General features: G+C 41.6%; 1 protein-coding gene across 2 annotated transcripts; it reads right to left on the reverse strand.

The window, feature by feature from the left end:
- Positions 1-4,440: 4,440 nt before the first annotated feature.
- tbx1 (T-box transcription factor 1) lies at positions 4,441-14,914 on the reverse strand. 2 transcript variants are annotated; one of them, XM_084358894.1, is made up of 8 exons: positions 14,377-14,914; positions 12,786-13,125; positions 10,397-10,498; positions 9,749-9,920; positions 8,545-8,700; positions 7,326-7,393; positions 6,629-6,729; positions 4,441-5,484 (listed from the first exon to the last, which is right to left on the reverse strand). In XM_084358894.1, the coding sequence occupies exons 1-8, from the start codon at positions 14,558-14,560 to the stop codon at positions 5,102-5,104; spliced, it is 1,506 nt and encodes a 501-aa protein (XP_084215020.1). In that variant the 5' UTR covers positions 14,561-14,914; the 3' UTR covers positions 4,441-5,101. The 2 variants fall into 2 exon arrangements, with proteins under 2 accessions (XP_084215020.1, XP_084215019.1); XM_084358893.1 differs by having other exon boundaries at positions 12,786-13,176.
- Positions 14,915-18,382: the final 3,468 nt, after the last annotated feature.

Genomic DNA, 18,382 nt, shown 5'->3' on the forward strand with positions numbered 1-18,382 from the left:
GGCGTGGGCCAGCTTCCGTCCGTTCTCTGATAAATCAAATGCTGCGTCCATTGGTGCAGATGTCTGCTGAATGGGGCAGACAGCAACCCGCCGGCTTTAGAAGTGCCTGGTGGGGTGGCGGTGGACCTCGTAAATCACTTCATAATGGATCATTTAGGAAGTCAATAAATGGACGAGGAGGCTGTGTGCACAATAGGCCCTGAGCTTCACTTATCACCTAACGTGTGTCTTCCTTGGCCTCCGAGGTCAGAGGTCAACCTGGCTTTGGGATGGGACATAATCCGTTGGTGTGTGAGTGTGTGTCGTGGTTGATGCTTTCATTCCCTGAGCCTTTGGGTGTATTCATGGACTTAGAGGAAGCCACACAGCGCCTGATTATTTTAAAAAACATTAATGGTGAAAAAGAATGACTTGTGAAGAATTATCCCCTCTGTAAGAGCCAAAACCTACGTTTCGCCTCACAGTTAAGTTGGTTTTATTTATTTTTTCAAATGTGACTGAATACAAATGTATCAAGGCTCTTGGCCAGTGGTGATGATGTGTTTTGATGTTCCGCATAAAATGTCTGTCAGCAACCTCATGAACACCATAAACCGTGAGCACCCTTTGTATTAGTCGAGAGGCCAAAGGGGGAAAATGTGAAACACGTGTTCTGCTGTTTAGGTGTAGGATTCTGGATGGTTTACCTGGCTTGTTTTTAATAACCATCCCCAGATCTGGCAGGCAGGCAGGCAGGCAGGCAGGCGAGGCTCAGCAGCAGAAATGTACACAGAGGTAATGGGAATGAATCGAGACCCTGATAGGCCTGTCACAGCAGATGTTCCAGATGCAGCTGAGTGTCAAATGATGCCTCAGGTCGCATTATCATCCATCCTCTGCCTCTTCATACTTCAATGGCAAGTCCTTGGCACCATGTCTCCTGGAGCCTGAGACATCTGGGCACATGAAGTGTTCCACACTGTATGACGGCCTGAGCAGTTTGCCCTTTTCCTTCGTGTGAAATGAAGAATAAATTGAAATAATGTGCTTGAAAATGGCCAAGGCCTGTTGAAAACATGCTGGAGCCTATTTGGGTGCATGTGTAGAAATGATATTTGGAAATGTTGTCCAATACAGGCCTCATACTGATGATATTAGTTGTTATTGAGGTGTAATTCATAATAATTCCTCCAGTAGGCGCAATTTCTCTGATTTTCCACTTCCACTTCTTTTAGTCAGCTTGCAGGGATGTAAAATCTATATAATTTAGGCCTGTTAAATAATTTTAGTAAAATTAAGCATCATTAAAGTGCTACGGACTGAAAATAGAAGCTAATCTCTGTCTATTCCTTATTTAAAGAGGCTCTTCCTTCATACAGAAGGGCAAAGTTACAAAATGAGGGGAGCCTCGCGCTTCAATATCAAATCAACCCCGACTGATGCATACCACACCAGGGACACCATTTATTAAGAGCGCAACATATGAAGAACATTTTCATTGCTGGATATGGTTTGGTACAATATTGACAACCGTTAATAGTGCAGGTGGGGAAAGAAGGTGAGAAGACTCTCTTCATTGCAGTGAAGAGATGTAACTAAGTACTATCTACTCAAGTATTGTGGTGCATGTGCTTTATTTGAGTATTTACATTTAACTCTAACTTATACTTAACTACAATTCAGAGGCAGATATTGTAATTTAGTGCATGTTATAGATTAAACTACCCAACAGTAAACTATATAAAGTTAAAATTGTATCCACCATGACAAACTATTACCGCAAAATGCTACTTAATGTGATCCAGTATTTAAAGCTATTACTATATGACAGTCAGGGGACATTTACTTTTGATGCATTAAGTACATTTTACTTAAAATATTTTCACTTGAATTGCATTTTCACTGCAGAGTTTTTATTTGTAATGGAGCATTTCTATATTGCAGTGTTGCTACTTTCAAGGTTCTCATTTCCTCCTCCTCCCTAGTTTATTGTTACCTCACTGTCCTGCTAACTGTTAATTACCGTGTATAATGAAGGTTTTCTTGCTTTTGACAGTGGAGTGGATCCTCATAGTAGGTCATCAGCCGTGCCCACACAAAGTCTCAGATCTGGATGTAAGGGAGTAATGCAACCTAGTCAACCTTTTAAAGGTGCACTATAGCTTTGGGGAAGAATTTTTAATTGAGGAGAAAGACCTTTATTGACTTTTTATGCCCAATCAAAAACTAAATAAACAAATTCTCTTTGTTTTCATGACTGAATAAACTGAATAAATAAACCGACCTTAAAGAACAACACAGTTTCACGTTGTTTAACTTTGTTTATATGTGGCGGACCCTGCCACCTTTCTAGCCTCAAACAGTGTCCTGGGGACCTTATTGTCCTCTGAGAACAGCTTGTTTATTCAGTTATGGGAAACAACAATATTTCTGAGTTTGTATTACGACCTCATTAATAATGTAAATATTAAAATTCTGAGTTTGAATTTCCTCTCCAAAACTACACAGTGCCTCATGAAGTAGGCATAGGATACTTTTTTACCTAAATGTGGTTGAATGTATTGGGGCCCGTGCTAATTTGTACTACTAATAGGGAGAAACTTGCTTTGGTCTATTAAATCATTACTTTTTTTTCCTGAAAATTCAACTGATGGCAGTTTCCCTTTTGCCCTCACTGGCACGGGTCAAAGTTATTATTATTTAGACAGATTATATAGCTTAAATACAACGTGCATTAGCGGCCTCCTGGATGTTGTGAAACCTATAATCAGTCCGGATCTCGCCTTTTGACCCTTCTTTCCTCCGCGTGCTGCCCCTGCCAACCCCCCACCACGAGACGCGGCGGCGCGGGGATAAACCCAGCATCGTCTCGCGGTGCTTGTCGGCTTCCGCCCGGCTGATCCTCAGCACCTGCAGGCCGGCGACGGAGCGCACCAGGCGGCTTCCTGAGCAGACTGCACAGGAACATGGAAGTGTTAAATTCACCGGCTTTAAACGGCAAGTACAACTTTGTTTGAAGCTGTTAAAAGTGCTGCGACTTTATTATGACTCCACGTGAAAATACATAGCCCACCTGACTACCAGTTTGAGATAAGGCTATAGGCTAAAGTAGCAAACAGGCAATAAAAACATGAAGTGGAATTAAAACAGACAAGTGTTTGAATCTCTCAAAACGGAAGGTTAACCTAATTACTTCAATTAAATTTGCCTAAAATTGGCACTTCCTTGTCGAAATATCTGTGTTTTTGTCGCAAGGCTAAGATAATTGACCTTTCAGGCTAGCTTCCAATTAATTGATGAAATTGTTAAGACGTCATCGTCCACATTGGCTTCATAACGAAGTAAACTGCGTCACATCTTCAGACCAAAAAGTTATTCAACCAATTAGTCGTCGTTTAAATGAGTGGAAACATTATTTAACCTTTGACACCTTTACAAGCCATTAAACAGTCAGAGGTCAGGCGCCCCCCGGCATCCTTTCCCCCTGCTCTCCGCTCCATGGCAGCTGAGTTCAAGGAGAAAAAATACATTATTGAAATGAATCATTAGGCTGCGTTTCCCTTTGTATCGTGACAGGCACAAATCCCAAAGCAGACCTTTTTTTCTTTCTTTCTTTCTTTTTTTTCCATACGAGATTAACCTTGACAACAAAGCATTCCTCATAGGACTTCAAATAGGAGATGGAAATGGCTGCACAGATAGGAGAGGTGACATTCTTAAAATATCACCCAACTGTCCCATTAAGTATGAGCAATGATATCCTTTTGGGGAGAGGGGAAATGTAAAACATGTCTTTTTTCCCCCAGTTTTTATGACATGACATGGTTTTTTTATTGTGGGAAGTAAGTTTTTCAACACGCAACATTCAGAATGTATTATTATCATATAGAATTATTATTAAATGCTTTTTTACCTACTGATTTTTACAATAGTAGGATAATAAATGCTTAGCAAATGAGTCATATAATATTCCAGTTTACTTAAAAAAAATCTTATTTTTCATGTAAGATCTTCTAAAAATCTTTCCCTGCAATAATACAATTTATTAAGACTTTAAGAGAAACCCTCACTCTATAATTCTGTAATGTAACCACAGCTACTTCAGCTGAACACATAGCTTATCCAAACTGAGAAGGAAGTGTGTGTAGAAGTAGGAAGTATGGTTGATGACTGCATTTTTGTGTGCGTATGTGCTTTTTTTCATAGAGCCAGGTGCAGATTTCAACATTTGAACTGTAGTACAGTCGAATGTTTAGACAGCCTCCGACTGCCAGTGACTGCAGGCGCAGCGGACACCTCAACCCAATTCAACAGGGCAAATCCGGTTGGAGAAACCTGAACAATGCTATCAGTGAGGTAAGCTTTTATATACCCTTCCCCCTCAGCAGAGGAACAGCAGACAGAGCTTTGAATGGAAGATCTGCTCAAAGGCCGTTTTCTTTATGAATTACAAGAATTTAATGTTTATTTTACAGATACAGAACAGTCATTCTGCTTCATTTATTTACTTTGAATTGCTGCAAGTCAGTGCCATGGTACAAGCTTCTCAGAGCGGCTCAAGATGTTCAGAACGTTTCAAAATCAAATCTCTTTTTTTTTTTTTCCTCAAACAAAAACATTTCGATGTGTTTCGACACCCTCTCTGATGAGCTCAACATGCAAAAATCTCGTCTACCTAGAAGGTTGATGGACTATATAACATATGGCTTTTTTGAAAGCAATAAAAACAAGGCAAATCAAAAAGTGCATCCAACACAAAAAAAGAATTCAATTCCAGTCTGTGATCAAAGGTGTTGTCCGTGTTAAGGAGAGGTCCCTCTGTCTCCTCTGCTCACTGGCGCAATGTCTGCACCGCTCAGGTAAGAGGTGCCCTGGTGTGGAGCTATTGCCATTTGAGTTCAAAGGTCAAAGCAGACCTCTTCAAGGAAACAGAGCAGGTGCCCGTGCAGAGGCATTTTCCTTTAAATAAATACGGCAGGGTTTATCCAGCAGAAAGGAGTTCCACCCTGTGAATGCACCCCGCAGGTTGTGTAAGCCATCAATAGACAGGACTGTGTTGCCTTTCCTGCCTGTTTCCACTCCCACAGTGCTGTACGCCATTAGCCCTGGTGGACAGCGGTCATTATCTGGGCCCGTAGTCATAGTTAGAGGGGCCACTGGTGGCTGAGTACATGTTAGCTGTTGCTGGGTTCATGTGGTGGTGGTACGTGTGTCCTCTGATACTGGGTATAGGATAGGGCGACGGCCTGGTCTTGGCTCCCAGGTAATGTTCATAGGTGGTGGGGTACTTGTAAGGGTGGTGGTGCAGGGTGTCCGGCGGTAGAGGGTGGGGGTCTGACCGAAGGTCATGAGGAGGGCTGGGTCGGCCACTGGTGAGTGGGACGGCATGGAGGCCTCCCGGGACGGGCAAGGCGGGGCTGAGGACCCGGGACATGAGCTGGTGAGCCGGGTCGGCGTGTATGGGCGTGCCGCTGGGGTCTCGCTCGTACTCCCGCCTGCTGTCCTCTGTGCAGGAATAGAGGTGAGAAGAGTCAGAGTGAGTCAACGTGTGGTGCTTACTTTGTACAAACAGGTTGAGTATATTTTCATAAACAGTGACTGTGTTCTGTTCTGCTCTCCAAACTGAATGCTCTTACTGATACCAGTTTATTTGGGTTGAAGGCAGTAACAGTTTGCACACTGATATACAGTATAAAGAATTCTCATGTCACAATTTTAATAACCTCAGAATGGGCAGTTATTTATTATTTTGTTTATTTATATATTATTTATGAAAACAGTTTCAAAAGTCTGCATTCAAACACAGAAATGATGGAAATAATGAGCTGTTCTGCTTAAAATATTGATGCATATAAAATTATGCATTTCACTTGAAATGTTGCAGATTAAATTTCAAATAGCTTCACAACAGACAGGGTTGCAACTAAAGATATTATCATTGTCAGTTAATCTAAAAAATGTCTATAAAATGTCAGAAAATGGTGAAACATTTTGAAAACATCCAAGATTGCATTCTCAAATGTTTTGTTTTGTTCGACAACACAAAGATATTCAATTTGCTGTCATAGAAGAGTCAAGAAACCAGAAAAATGTTGTCATTAAAGAAGCTGAAGTCAGAATTTGGACTGTTTTTTCATACAACAAACAAACAAAAAAACTCAAACTGAATAATCCATTATCAAAATAGTTGGCAGTTAATTTAATAGTTGACGACAAATTGATTAATTGTTGCAGAAACAATAGTTTAGTTATAAATTCCTTCAGACGGATTAGGGCTTTTTAAAGGTCAAACTGTATTACATAAATATTTATTTTATCAATTCACTGTTATTAACTAATAAAATCATCACCATGTCAAGAATTCTCATTTTGATTGCAGATTTGACTGTTATGAAGCTGTGGTCAGTTATATAACAGCATAAGAACTCTGTTATGTCAGCAGTAGATGACTTTGACTGGCTGATATTTGATGTTTGATTAAAAGTCAGTATTGGCCTGATACTGCGAATGAGAACATGAGGTGAAAAATGCCAATAGTTGAAAGAAAAAACATTTCTTATACAAGCTGAAAAAGTTAACATGAGTATGCTTTTTTTAAATTTTAGATAGCAGGCATGAGTTTTGATGAAACAAAGCGCGAGTTGCAGACCTTTCTCCGTGCCGTTCTGCTGAGGGGGAGATGACATTGGGTTTCTTGTTCTGGCAAAGGCACTCATTATTGGCAGAGAGCCTGGCCTGTGATTCCTGGGCCTGGAGCAGGGAGAATGGGTTCAGTTACATACTCATTTAATGAATGTCAAGGGCACAATTTCTTTATTATATATTAAAAATGATGAATGCACATTTTAAGAGTTTACATTGATGCATGTAATGAGCATTTACACATTGACAGGCCCCCAATTTACAATGAAAGAAATGTGAAGCAACCTATTAGATGACTCAGATTGACCTGTTCTATAAAATAATCACAAAGTTCACCGTAATCGCTTTAGTTATTGCTTTTAAGGAAACAGAAAAAGTAATTTGCAGAGTTGGATAATGAGTCTTCGCACTGCTTTCAGCAGCTGGAGCACACCAGATGGGTGAGGTTTACTCCACTGTGACAATTACGAGAGTGTCTGGTAATTTGTCAATGACAGAAAAGCACAGTCTATTGACTTTCAAACAATATCCAGTGATTTCCAAACTTCATGCACTCATTGTGTTCTTTTGTGCGGTAAACTCCACCCATCTGGTAACGTGTGTGAGATAAAACAAACAGCAGAACCATTTTGCAAAAGCTCTCTGACATTTTTTTACACCACGTGGAAACATGCCAGTAAGACTCTATAGTTTGAAAAACTCACCAGTCCTCTGGGTCGCAGTCCCTGAAGCCCTTTGCAAAGGGATTGCTGGCTATCTTCAGCTGTGTGATCTGAAATCCAGTGCACAACATGAAATAAACCTCAGTGCTGCATTCTGTAGCCACACATACTGTCATTTTCAATTATAAATGGTTGTTGGGTTTGATTTTTATTAGAAAGGACAGCAGTGATTGGCTGATATTGTTCTGTCTTTAAAAACACACACACATGTGAGCATACCGCTGACTTTAATGAAATATGGAACAGACACAGTTCTGTTTTTCAAGGCCGTCGCATCATGTCCATTCAATATTGTTTAAACCACAAGTGAATTCATATAACTGCCAGATAATACAGAGCTTATATTGTTGTTATTTCTGCACTGTTTTGTAACTTTTACAGCTGCATAGCCTCTCATCTGTAGGTCCACAATCCAACTAATAGGTAATTCATAACCAGAACCCGAATACCACCACAATCATTTTTTAAATATTGTTTCGAATTAAATTTAGCTAATTTTGAGTGACATGATGAAGCAATAATTGACAATCTCACTGTAACTGTGGCCATTGGGGCTTCAGGTATTAAAAATATTTTCCACTTTGGAAAATCTGCGACATTTGACATCAAATAGATCACAGTTATCCTCCAGCCTGATCACCATGTGTTGGAATATAACACACATTCAGAATAACGCACTCCCTCCCGCCCTCTTCACTGTTACTTGTAAATTGCTGATCGGAACCGAATTTTATTCCAATGTTTAGGTCGTTAAGAGTCGCTCTGAATAGCCTATGAATGCACTGATGAGTGACTCTAAACAGACTGATGGAAAACAGAGCAGGCGCACAGCTGTGCGCACAGAGCAGAGGCAACATTTACGCGCAAAAAGCGCGCAGTGGAAGAGATTTACCTAACTGAACATAACTGATTCATTCGTTAATGCTTTCACACAATCACCAAAAACAGGAGTATTTTAAAATAGTAATCATAAATAAATAAATAAAAATAAATAAATAATAATAATAATAATTATTATTATCTTATTGATTAACAGTTTAGTTGAATCTGACCTCGTGATAGGCTTTTCCTTTGGGTAACATTTACCTCTTGGAATCATTGAACCCATAATATTTAAACACATGCAGCCTGTATGTATATGCCTTTAAGCAGGCCACATCTGCACATCATACCATCATAGAAGGTAATAAAAGCTCCTTACCCGGTGGTTCTGGTACGCTGTGACCGCTGTGAAGCGGGTCTCCTCAAAAACAAAAGTTTTGTAATTCTCCTCGGCATATTTCTCGCTGTCCTTGCGGGGGTCCACATAAACCACGTGAAACCTGGGCTGGTAGCGGTGCATGGAGTTCAGGATGATCTGAAAAAACAACACAGGATTCATCAGCACTCACATAGAACTATAATAACACACTGCGCTGAATAATTGAAGGCTTAAATTGCGCAAGTCGGACTTTTTTCGGGCAGTAATAGGCAGATTGTGACAATTAATAAATAAATGAAAGTTGGATAAAGAAAAATGTAATAACGTAGATTAAAATATCCAAACGTGCTTTGGTGAATTATATCTATTGAAAATTATTATTATTATTTACAAAATATAAAAACCCTGCACCACCTCCAAGATAAATATAAGTGGATAGGCAGGTTTAGTAAGTGCAATAACAGCAGAAATTACCCGATGCTCCTAAATGTGCAGATCTATTTGAAACTATAACATTTATCAAAATACATTAAGGCCATCTGGGAATATTTTCTTAACATCATTCTTATTTTAAAGCCTATCCATGGAGCAATAATGTCGGTCGTTACTCTCTCCATCCAGCCGTCCTGGGCACGTCTCACTCTTTTCAATATGCGCTAAAATATTCGCCCCAAAACTCGAAAATCTCCCGTTTTCTTTCTGATTTCACAGCTAATGCAGTGACACAGACACCCTCAGGCAGAGTGGAAGATCAAGCGGGGAGGGCTGAAATAATTTCCAGTGGTGAAATATTCCACTTCCTTGCCGTCATTGTTGGAGTAAAGCCTGATGTGCAGCGCCATTTTTGTGGATTGAAAATAGGCGTTTGGCAACATCTGACTATTAGTCAAAATATCAGGATTTATTGCTGTTAAATCACACGTATCAATCAAGCTGAGGGTGCGTAAAAATGCACCACCTCTCCTTAACTGGGGTTATATGTTCTCCTTTCTCGAAATGGTGCGTTCGCGGCTTGTGCAGTACTAGTTTGTAGTATTTTTGACGAATAAAGGTGTCGGTAAAATCTGTAAGTACGATGCTATTACTCGTTGCAGTGAATTATATTGCTTTACATTCCCAGAATGATTTGCGTAATGGCTTTTAAAGCCTTTGCTCTGTTTATTCGTTTCTTTCTGCATGCATTTATCTCCAGCCGGGTACTCACATGGCCGTTATCGTCCAGCAGGTTGTTGGTGAGTTTGAGTTTATCGAAAGAGACGATCTGCTTCATCCACTGGGCGCCTTTGGCCGGAGAGTCCGGGTGGTAATGGACCCTGCCCGGTGTGGCGGGGTCGGCTTTACCGGCAACCAGCCACGATGAGCTGTGGAAAGCGTACCTGCAAGACCGGAAAAAGGTCATTATAAACACAAAGTTCCGATTGTCCGACAGTATTTACTTGAGTTGAAGTTTCCCACTCATGCGTACAAAATAACCATGCACGTGTTGAAATGTATGGAGACAGTATGAACAATGACAACAGGCCTCAAAATGGGGAAAATATGACATCGAATGTATGTTTAATGTCGGCTTGTATCACTAACATATACTGGGCATAAATGCGTTGATTGTGGAATCATTTAAAATATTGTAGCATGAATTCATGCGTATGTTTAGGTATTTATCTATTTTTTTAATTTCTATTATTTATCTATATATAGGCTATGTCGTTTTTACGTATTTATTTATTTTTTTGCAAGTGGAATTAAAAACTGCGAAGTGTGAGTTGTGCAGCTGCGTAAAAGCCTTGAATGCCTCACGGTCCTGCAGTGACAGATGTGTGTTTCCGTCGTTTAAAAACATGCAAAAAGTTACCTGTAACGTTTGTCGTCTACAGGCAGGAAGTCCATCAGGAGCATGTAGTCTGCCATGGGATCCATCCCAAATATTTTCACTTGGAAAGTTGGAAACATTCTCCTGGCAAAGAAAAAAACAACACGGGGCGACTGTTAAACGTATGCCTTAAATGGCTGCTTGCATAGGTGCACATTTAGCTTTTGTATCCTACTTTTGCAGACTGTGTGTGGACGGTGCTGTTCAACTGTCATTCTTTGGAAGTCGTCAGGGGGTTAGGGTGTAATGATTTATTCAGCCAAAGATTTTCTCAGAAATTCAGCATGTTTGCAGAGAGACACGCAGCTTCGGGCCTAAACAGTTTCATTAAGTGCGATCTGGAGGCTCCTTGAAGACAGAAGCTTCAAGCTGTTGGAAATGACGTGATTCCGTCCGTGCGTAAACAGATAAAACTCGCCCTGGTCTGAATGGAGCTGTGCGTTTGCTGCCTGTTAGCTCCGCTTTTGTAATTTCTGGCAAGACGCTTTAACTTCTCCTCTGCTGCTCGTCTGATGAGTTCCAGACACATGAAGGCCTACACACGTGTAGTGGAAATACACACGCGCAGCAGGCCGTTATTTAGCTCGAGGTGTGGCACTGCTTTTAAGAGAGTTCAGTGTTGAGTGTTTACTTCTTTATAATCAGGACTGAGAGGAAATGAATATCCAGAGTTGTACTTGTATGAAAAAATACAGCTGGGATCATTTCTCTGCATGTTCATATGTTGATGACTTATTAATTTATTAACAATATGTTTCTGCTTTGTCTCCAGAAATTTTCTTTCAATCCCTCCTGGGAGTTTTGCAGGATGTTTAGGTCTTAAATCTTTGTTTTTCTCCTGCACCTCATTAGGTAACTATGTAGGGAACATCCATACAGACCAACAACATCAGCTGAAAGTTGAGTAATCCGCCGAGTCAGTGAAAGGGATCCTAAAATCAACGCTCAATTAACGTCAGTGTTGTGGCTAGGTGAGGCTGAAGGAGCTTTTAAAGTGCTCTGCTGCGGATCTCCTTTCTCCTGTCACACAGCGCTGTGTGAGCAGGGAAACTCAACCCTCACTTTCAGGATTAAATCAATTATCTCATGCCTCTTTATATTACTATAATACAGGGAAAACTCAAGGCGGCATTTGGAGACGTCGCCATATGTAGCAAATAACAATACTGGTACATTTGATTGGCTGTCTACCAGGGTCAGAGGTCACTGCCTAATAATGCAAGCAGCTCCACAGGCTACAAGCAGATTAAATTATAATTTCTGAAATAAAAATATTTTGGAAAACTTTAAATGATCAATATTCAGTTTTTTGTTTTTTTTTTAAATTAAAAGTATTCACGCAATTTCTGTCACCAAACTGTATTTTTGCGAGACTGGTGCGTAAAGGAAGGGAAGCAGACAGACACTCCTAAAAAAAAAAGAAAAGAGAAAAAAAAGGTAAACACGTGTCGAGACCCGAATAAAAACAAGGCTGCAGCTCTGTAATCAGGAGCTGATCTTCGTTCACACATGTAAAGACTCTCACAGACTAAGGGCAGTAATGTTCCGTGTTACAGCGGCGCGTAAAATGGAGAGTGACGGGGAAGAAAAGCAGCCGTGAGTCACAGTTATCCTCTATAAAACGCAGCAGGATCACATCTACATGGTGTTTACAGCTGGCACACAAAACACACACACACACACACATCCACATCCACAAGCCTGCACGCGTTCGTCTTTAAAACAGCTCCAGCGGCAGAGCTGGGTTGCTCTCCTGCAAAACTCTAAATAAAGTAAAAATATATATTTTATAAAGCCCAGTGGTCCGATGCGCCTACACAAAGATTATGTCAGTGTTTGTTGTATTGAGTTATTACTATTATTATTCAATCTATCCGGATTGTAAAACAAACATTTTAGGCCAAAATGTGCAAGAAGCAGGATTATAATTTTGGTTAAACTGTCATCACACACGACTGTTTAACCAGTGTGGAGCCATAAATATGTTACTGGAAGCAAAAACAAACAGTTGAATAGTGAAAGAAGTTTGCTCATTATGAAGTCCAGAAGAAGACAAAAAAAAAATCCAACAGCCTATTTTAATGGAACTCCATAAACCTGAATTGTTCTGATTATATCTGCGAATAAAAAGAAATCAAAATGATATCCTGCATATCTGATTTAACGTCATCAGCACCAATGTTAAAAAACTTTAATATGCACAAAGGTTAATCTTTTTATGCCGTGGTTCTTCCCTTAAGATGTAAAATGAGTAATATTATATTTTACAATAAAGCTCAGTCTATTCTGTATCATTTCTCTGGTCTATTTGAATATCCATAAGAAAAACATCAACCTTCCAGCCTGTGGCCTGTGTAGATTCTGTGCTTACCTGCCCGCCTTAGTGACGATCATCTCCGTGCCCAGCTGATTAAACTCGTCCCATAAAGCTTTCATCTCCAGCTGGACGTTAATGTTGGCCACTTTGGGGTTCTTCTTCACTATAGTTTTGCCGTTCGGTGTGGAGTTGGAGGACGACGAGGAGCAGTTGGGAGTCCCGCTGTCACTCGGCGGGGCCTGGCCCGGGTTGGACCCGGGGTAGTTGTAGTTGTGCTGGGCGGCCGGGCAGGGCTCGAAGTGGGACTCATGTTGGCTGTAGGGGTCCCCGGGGGACGGAGAGAGGTGGTAGCCCCCCGGCGTGTTGAGGCTGCTCAGGCTGCTCGTCGTGAAGGCTGCAACATCGCAAAAATGGGACAGCTGCGTCAGCCACGGACTGGATATGGCTGAAATCATCCCAAAAAACTGGATTTACTAAATATGCCGTGCACTTAAAGTCGGTTATAACACAGATAGCAAAAACAGAAGCAGGATTCGGTGATCTCCAGATGAAGATGTCACGCATAAATACACCCCTTTCGGTTTAAAAGTTTCCGTCTCGGCTGTTTATTAATCCCTGAGGTCGCATCCACTGCCAGCATGCTATAGTCTGCCTGATCTAAAATAGCAGACGTCCGAATAGTGACGAAATGTTTCCAAAAACCAGCGGTGCGCGCGGAGAATCTCGGAGCTATTCGCAGAAACGAGCTTCGAGTGCGTGTGAATTAGTTTGTGGTGCGGATCGATCGCGCTCTGAGTGGCCTCTGTTGTGCGCTGCTGCAGTGTGTTACACTGCAAGCCAGTCTCCTCTCTTATCTGACGCAGAGGGCCTCCCCTTTGCGATAAAACCGGTTCTTATTTCTATTTAGATAAGGAACTGCAGGTAATGTGCCTTTTCCTCGCCTTGGGACGAGACTGATTGACAGAGAAGTGCGCCCCTTTTTAATGGGCTTTCCGGCACCCATTTAACTTTTGGATAAGGGTATCGCCCACATCACCCCCGTTAGCAAACAATAGAGGATCTGGCCGGCAGAGCGGAGTGTAAACGGTTTACAAGGTAAACACACATCGATTTGCATGAACAAACAAACAGGCGGCAGGTGACTGTTGCTTTGTCGTTATTGGACAAAAAGAGCTATGGAGTGGATTTACACCCCCCTCCGAGCTGGATATGCGTATTATGGTCTGTTTTTACTATTACGCACAGGGTGCCCATGTAAACCCTCCTCCTCCTCTTGGCTTCATTTTCAATGTATGTGATCCTGCACGAATTAAAGTTGACTCTTTGTCCAAAGCTTCGGGGTTTTGGAATGGGAAACTTTTTTCCCCCACTCTGGCTGCTTTCTATGCAGACTTCTCCTCCCTGCTAGGACTGAATTTGCATTATTTCTCGTATTGGGCGAACCGTGTCAGAATTTATTTTGACATTAATTTCATTCATGCATTCAAAACAACGCGCCCATGTGTGGTGTTGGTTTTGCGCTATGAATTTAATTGTGCGTTTTGGAAAATGTCGAGTCATCGAGCAGACGCGAGGCTCTCATATGTTTTTCGTGTGAGATGTAACATGCTACAGCAGCTCTGTGGGCATCAACAAACAGATTTACCTTCCATTTCCCGGGTGACAGTGCTGTAGTGCATTTTAAAGGAACCGTGGTTGTGCAGGTCTGGCTTGTCCAGGCCGGCGCTCTGTTTGTCAAACGATGCGTTTCCTGCTTGCTCTGCAGCCGAAATCAGAGAGGCAATACTGAAAGCATTTGCCTTTGGAGAGAGGGGACCGCCGTCGTCCATAGGCAAGGGATCGAGTCGGGAAAAGCCGTCCCTCCTCCTCCTCCTCCGCTTTCCAACCGCGCAGAAAGCAGGAGAAGGCTCCGCACAATGGAGAAGAACATGCGCCAAAATGGGGTTTTCACATTCCGCTACCGGCGCTCCGTGGGTGCGAGAGTCTGAGTTGGACTGTTCTCAAAGTATTCCCACGGCTATTGTGAGGACGCGAAAAGCTCTCCGTTGTTCAGACTCATGTGATGAACCCCCAAACACGTCCTGGTGTCAAAACATAGTTCATCCGCAGAGAGAGAGAGAACGCTTCCCTTGTTTCTCCTCCGGTCGCTGGCGGGGTGGTGTCATCTGAGTCCTGCCTTGAGGAGAAGCTACTACTGCTCCGAGAATGTCAAAAGTGAGCGAGATCCACGCCTCCCCTGCACCACTAGGAAAAAAGTGTCTGCGCTCTGCACTGGATGTTTTATTTCAATAAGACCTTGTCAGTCATTTGAATTCAACTCCAACGTCATTGCCATGTCCGGCTTCAAAGTGCACCACTTTTCCAGTAAATTATGGGCCTATATATGCGTTTGCATATTTTAGCTGTCCAAGCCCAGATAGAGCTGCTGCTGCCACGAGTCTGCCTGGAACATGAGGGGCTGCAGTGCAAAAACATATGTGAAACTTTTACGCAAAGGTGCAGTCTGAAAATGTAGTTTTTCTTTGGATACGGTTTGAAAAACATCAAAGAATATAAGTTAATGCAACTTTTTTACTTCAGTTTAAAATGTTTTGGGTGTTTTTTGAGTCAAGTCACACACATAAATAAGAATATTGCTTTTTAATTCAAGTACAAATGAAAAACATGGATCCAAGAATTGCAGAAATGGAAAAAGGTGGCAGGTCTTTACTGTATTTAAGACATGATTCAGCAGACATTCAGGTGACACTGTCCATACTCAGAGCTGTTTTTCTCACATTAATCCGGACACATACTCATCTGTCTATTCAGGCACTTTTCCAAAAAGTATTGCGTAATTTCACGCGATTTTATGTGAGATTTACGCAGCGCCTTAACTCTCACACACCTTGCCACATACACAAATTTAACCGAGCAAAAACTCATCCATGCAGTCAGTAATCAGGGAGAATAAACACACGTGGCACTCCAATTCAGACCGGAGCTGGACTTGACCTCTCCGCCTTGCGCCTCCACACCATCGCCCTGTTGGTTCTGAGCTTATCGGGGTTCAGCTTTAATGTGCTCCGACTAGAGACGTGTTTTGTTGGAGCTGCTGCGATAGTGAGCGGATAGTCTAATTTACACTGGAGTCATTGAATTAATGAGTGTGAAGGCAGCAGCGGGGTTCTAATGAGATAAAGCAGTTAGAGGATTAAGCCCTATTTGTTTTGGATGTTTCTCCATGGGAGGCAGGAAGCGTAAATAAACTACTGCAGTATGTTGTTAAGAGCAAATATTTAGATGGATAGATAGATAGATAGATAGATAGATAGATAGATAGATTACGCACACTGTTTATTTATAAAATGTAGGAAACACCCAATGATTACTGTATCAAAGAAATCAGGCATGGCGCAGTCAAAACCAGTGTAAACCATCGCCCACATGATGTATCCCCCCAGTGTATGCCGGGCTGTTTTATCAGATATGATGCCATCGATACCGACTCACTTCATCATTGCCAAGTCGGAAGCCTCCTTTGTAAATACTCAGGTGATAACAGACAAAATACAGGAGCAGATCAAAATGGGAAGAGACTGTGTTGGAATTCGCTCGCAGGCCCCAGCAGCAGCCAAAGCACAGCGGAGGCATTCAGAGCTGCGCGTCTGAGCATAAAGACCGACTTTTAGCAGAAATATTAAAAACGGAAAAACATACACTTGTTTGAGCTGCAAATGAAAGAAAACCGTGCCAGAGCAGAATTTACATCGATAGCTCGCAGCGGATAAAAAGGTTGATTCAGTGCGTAAAACACACCTTAAGGCTTTGTATGAATGTAAGAATGCAGATTCCTTCATGGAAGTGAGTAAGCGATGAATCAGCAAGGAAACACAATCTGTGCAGCGGAGATAAAAGAGATACAAGTTTACGTAAAGTGTGAAAATAGCTGTAACAGATGAGTTACTACCAAAGTATTATAGTGATTTTCGTTTAGTATTCAAGCAGCTTTAAGAGGAGAGCCACTTTGACTGTGTTAAAACAGAGTTTTTACGCACATCTTTGACTTTACTTGAAATATCTTTGCTCCGTAGGACTTCATGTGCTGCATCAGACTCCATCCAGAGGAGTTTAACACGTACACCCCAAAGCTGACAACAACTAGACAAAGTGAGCAAAGCATGTGAACAGCTCTCACTGATTAGAGGATACAGGCCTGAACAGCGACTTCACCGTTTCTCATTCATTGACTGATGGACACAGAACAGTCACATCTCTCTTTACAGCTTGTTTTTTCGAACCAGATCACTGTTTGTTTGTTTTTTATTGAAAATGTGATGTGTTAAAATTATTACTCACATTATGGCCCCTGTGGGGATTTATCTGGTGTAAAAACCTGTTTTAATTATTTAAAAAGCTGTAGTATTTCATATAGTCCAAAGAGGGGACACAGCTTTGGATTTAATGATCGGTGACACGTTTATCATAAGTTACCGCGGATTTTAAAGTTCATTAAATTACATTTTCAGAAGAACACTCATAATGAAAAAGGAAACATATGCAATCCTCATAAGTGCGTATGCGCCTGGTGGTCCTGCTCATGCGGAGTGATATTAACTGCGACATGTTATTTCGTTGTTTAATGTAGTTAAAATAAATGTTCCTACACTTGAGCCCTGGGAGTTTTGCTGAAGTCATGTTTTCCATCCTAACATCTAAACTGAAACGGTGAAACGGGAAAGTCCACTCTGGATTTTACGGATTTAATTTATTTGTAGGAGTTAAAATGCTGGAAATGTACGCAGGAAACTAGTATCCACTCTTTTCACGCATTATTCTCTGCTTCATATCCGTGAACCACTGCTCTTGTCCCGTGCTGGCACACTGAGACTCAGCAGTATATGAAGCAAACTGACAGGCTACTGCACAAGGACGACCAAGGCCAACGGAAGGCAAACCTGTGGGCCCTCGGTGCCATTTGGCGTGCGCTTTTACGCACTTGATCGAGCGAATAACCATATTTGTTTGATTAAAAATATTTAAAAAATGTGATTGCGTGTTAGTAACATTGGTTTGACACGTTGTGGCAGTCACTCCATCACAGCACGGATATGACACGTTGTTGGTGTTCTTCCTGTTGTCTTGTGGAGGAGAAACGGAGGCTCATGTGCAGCAGGAGAGGCCTGTGTGGTCCTGTTGTGGTTTCATGACAAATCACCAAACCCAAAAAAAAAACCAAAAAAAAAAAAAACTCCCGCCCATGCCTCATTAAATGGCACAGATCTCGTAAACGTCAAGGCTCGGCGGCTGCTTATTTCTGTGTTCATATTAAACAGAGATGCGATTAGGTCATCGGTGTATCTGGAAGGATCCGTGGGCGCGCTCTCTTCTTCTTCTTCTTCTTCTTCTTCTTCTTCTTCTTCTTCTTCTTCTTCTTCTTCTTCTTCTTCTCTCTTTCTGCCCGCGCTCCTCTTCCCTCAGACACAATAAAACAGCATCAGATCTGCTTTGATGTTTTCACGCTCGTTTGGCGGAGATATTTATTTCTCCACTCCTTAATTTAACGAGCCCGTCTCTGCCACAATCAGGCCGATAAAATTATTAATTACACGCTCACATCATTTAACAGATAATAAATCACGGGTTATTCCCCCCTCATCATAAAAACAATG

The sequence above is a fragment of the Pagrus pagrus genome (assembly GCF_965226575.1).
Source record: "Pagrus pagrus genome assembly, chromosome: 8".
In the NCBI taxonomy this organism is placed as follows: domain Eukaryota; kingdom Metazoa; phylum Chordata; class Actinopteri; order Spariformes; family Sparidae; genus Pagrus; species Pagrus pagrus.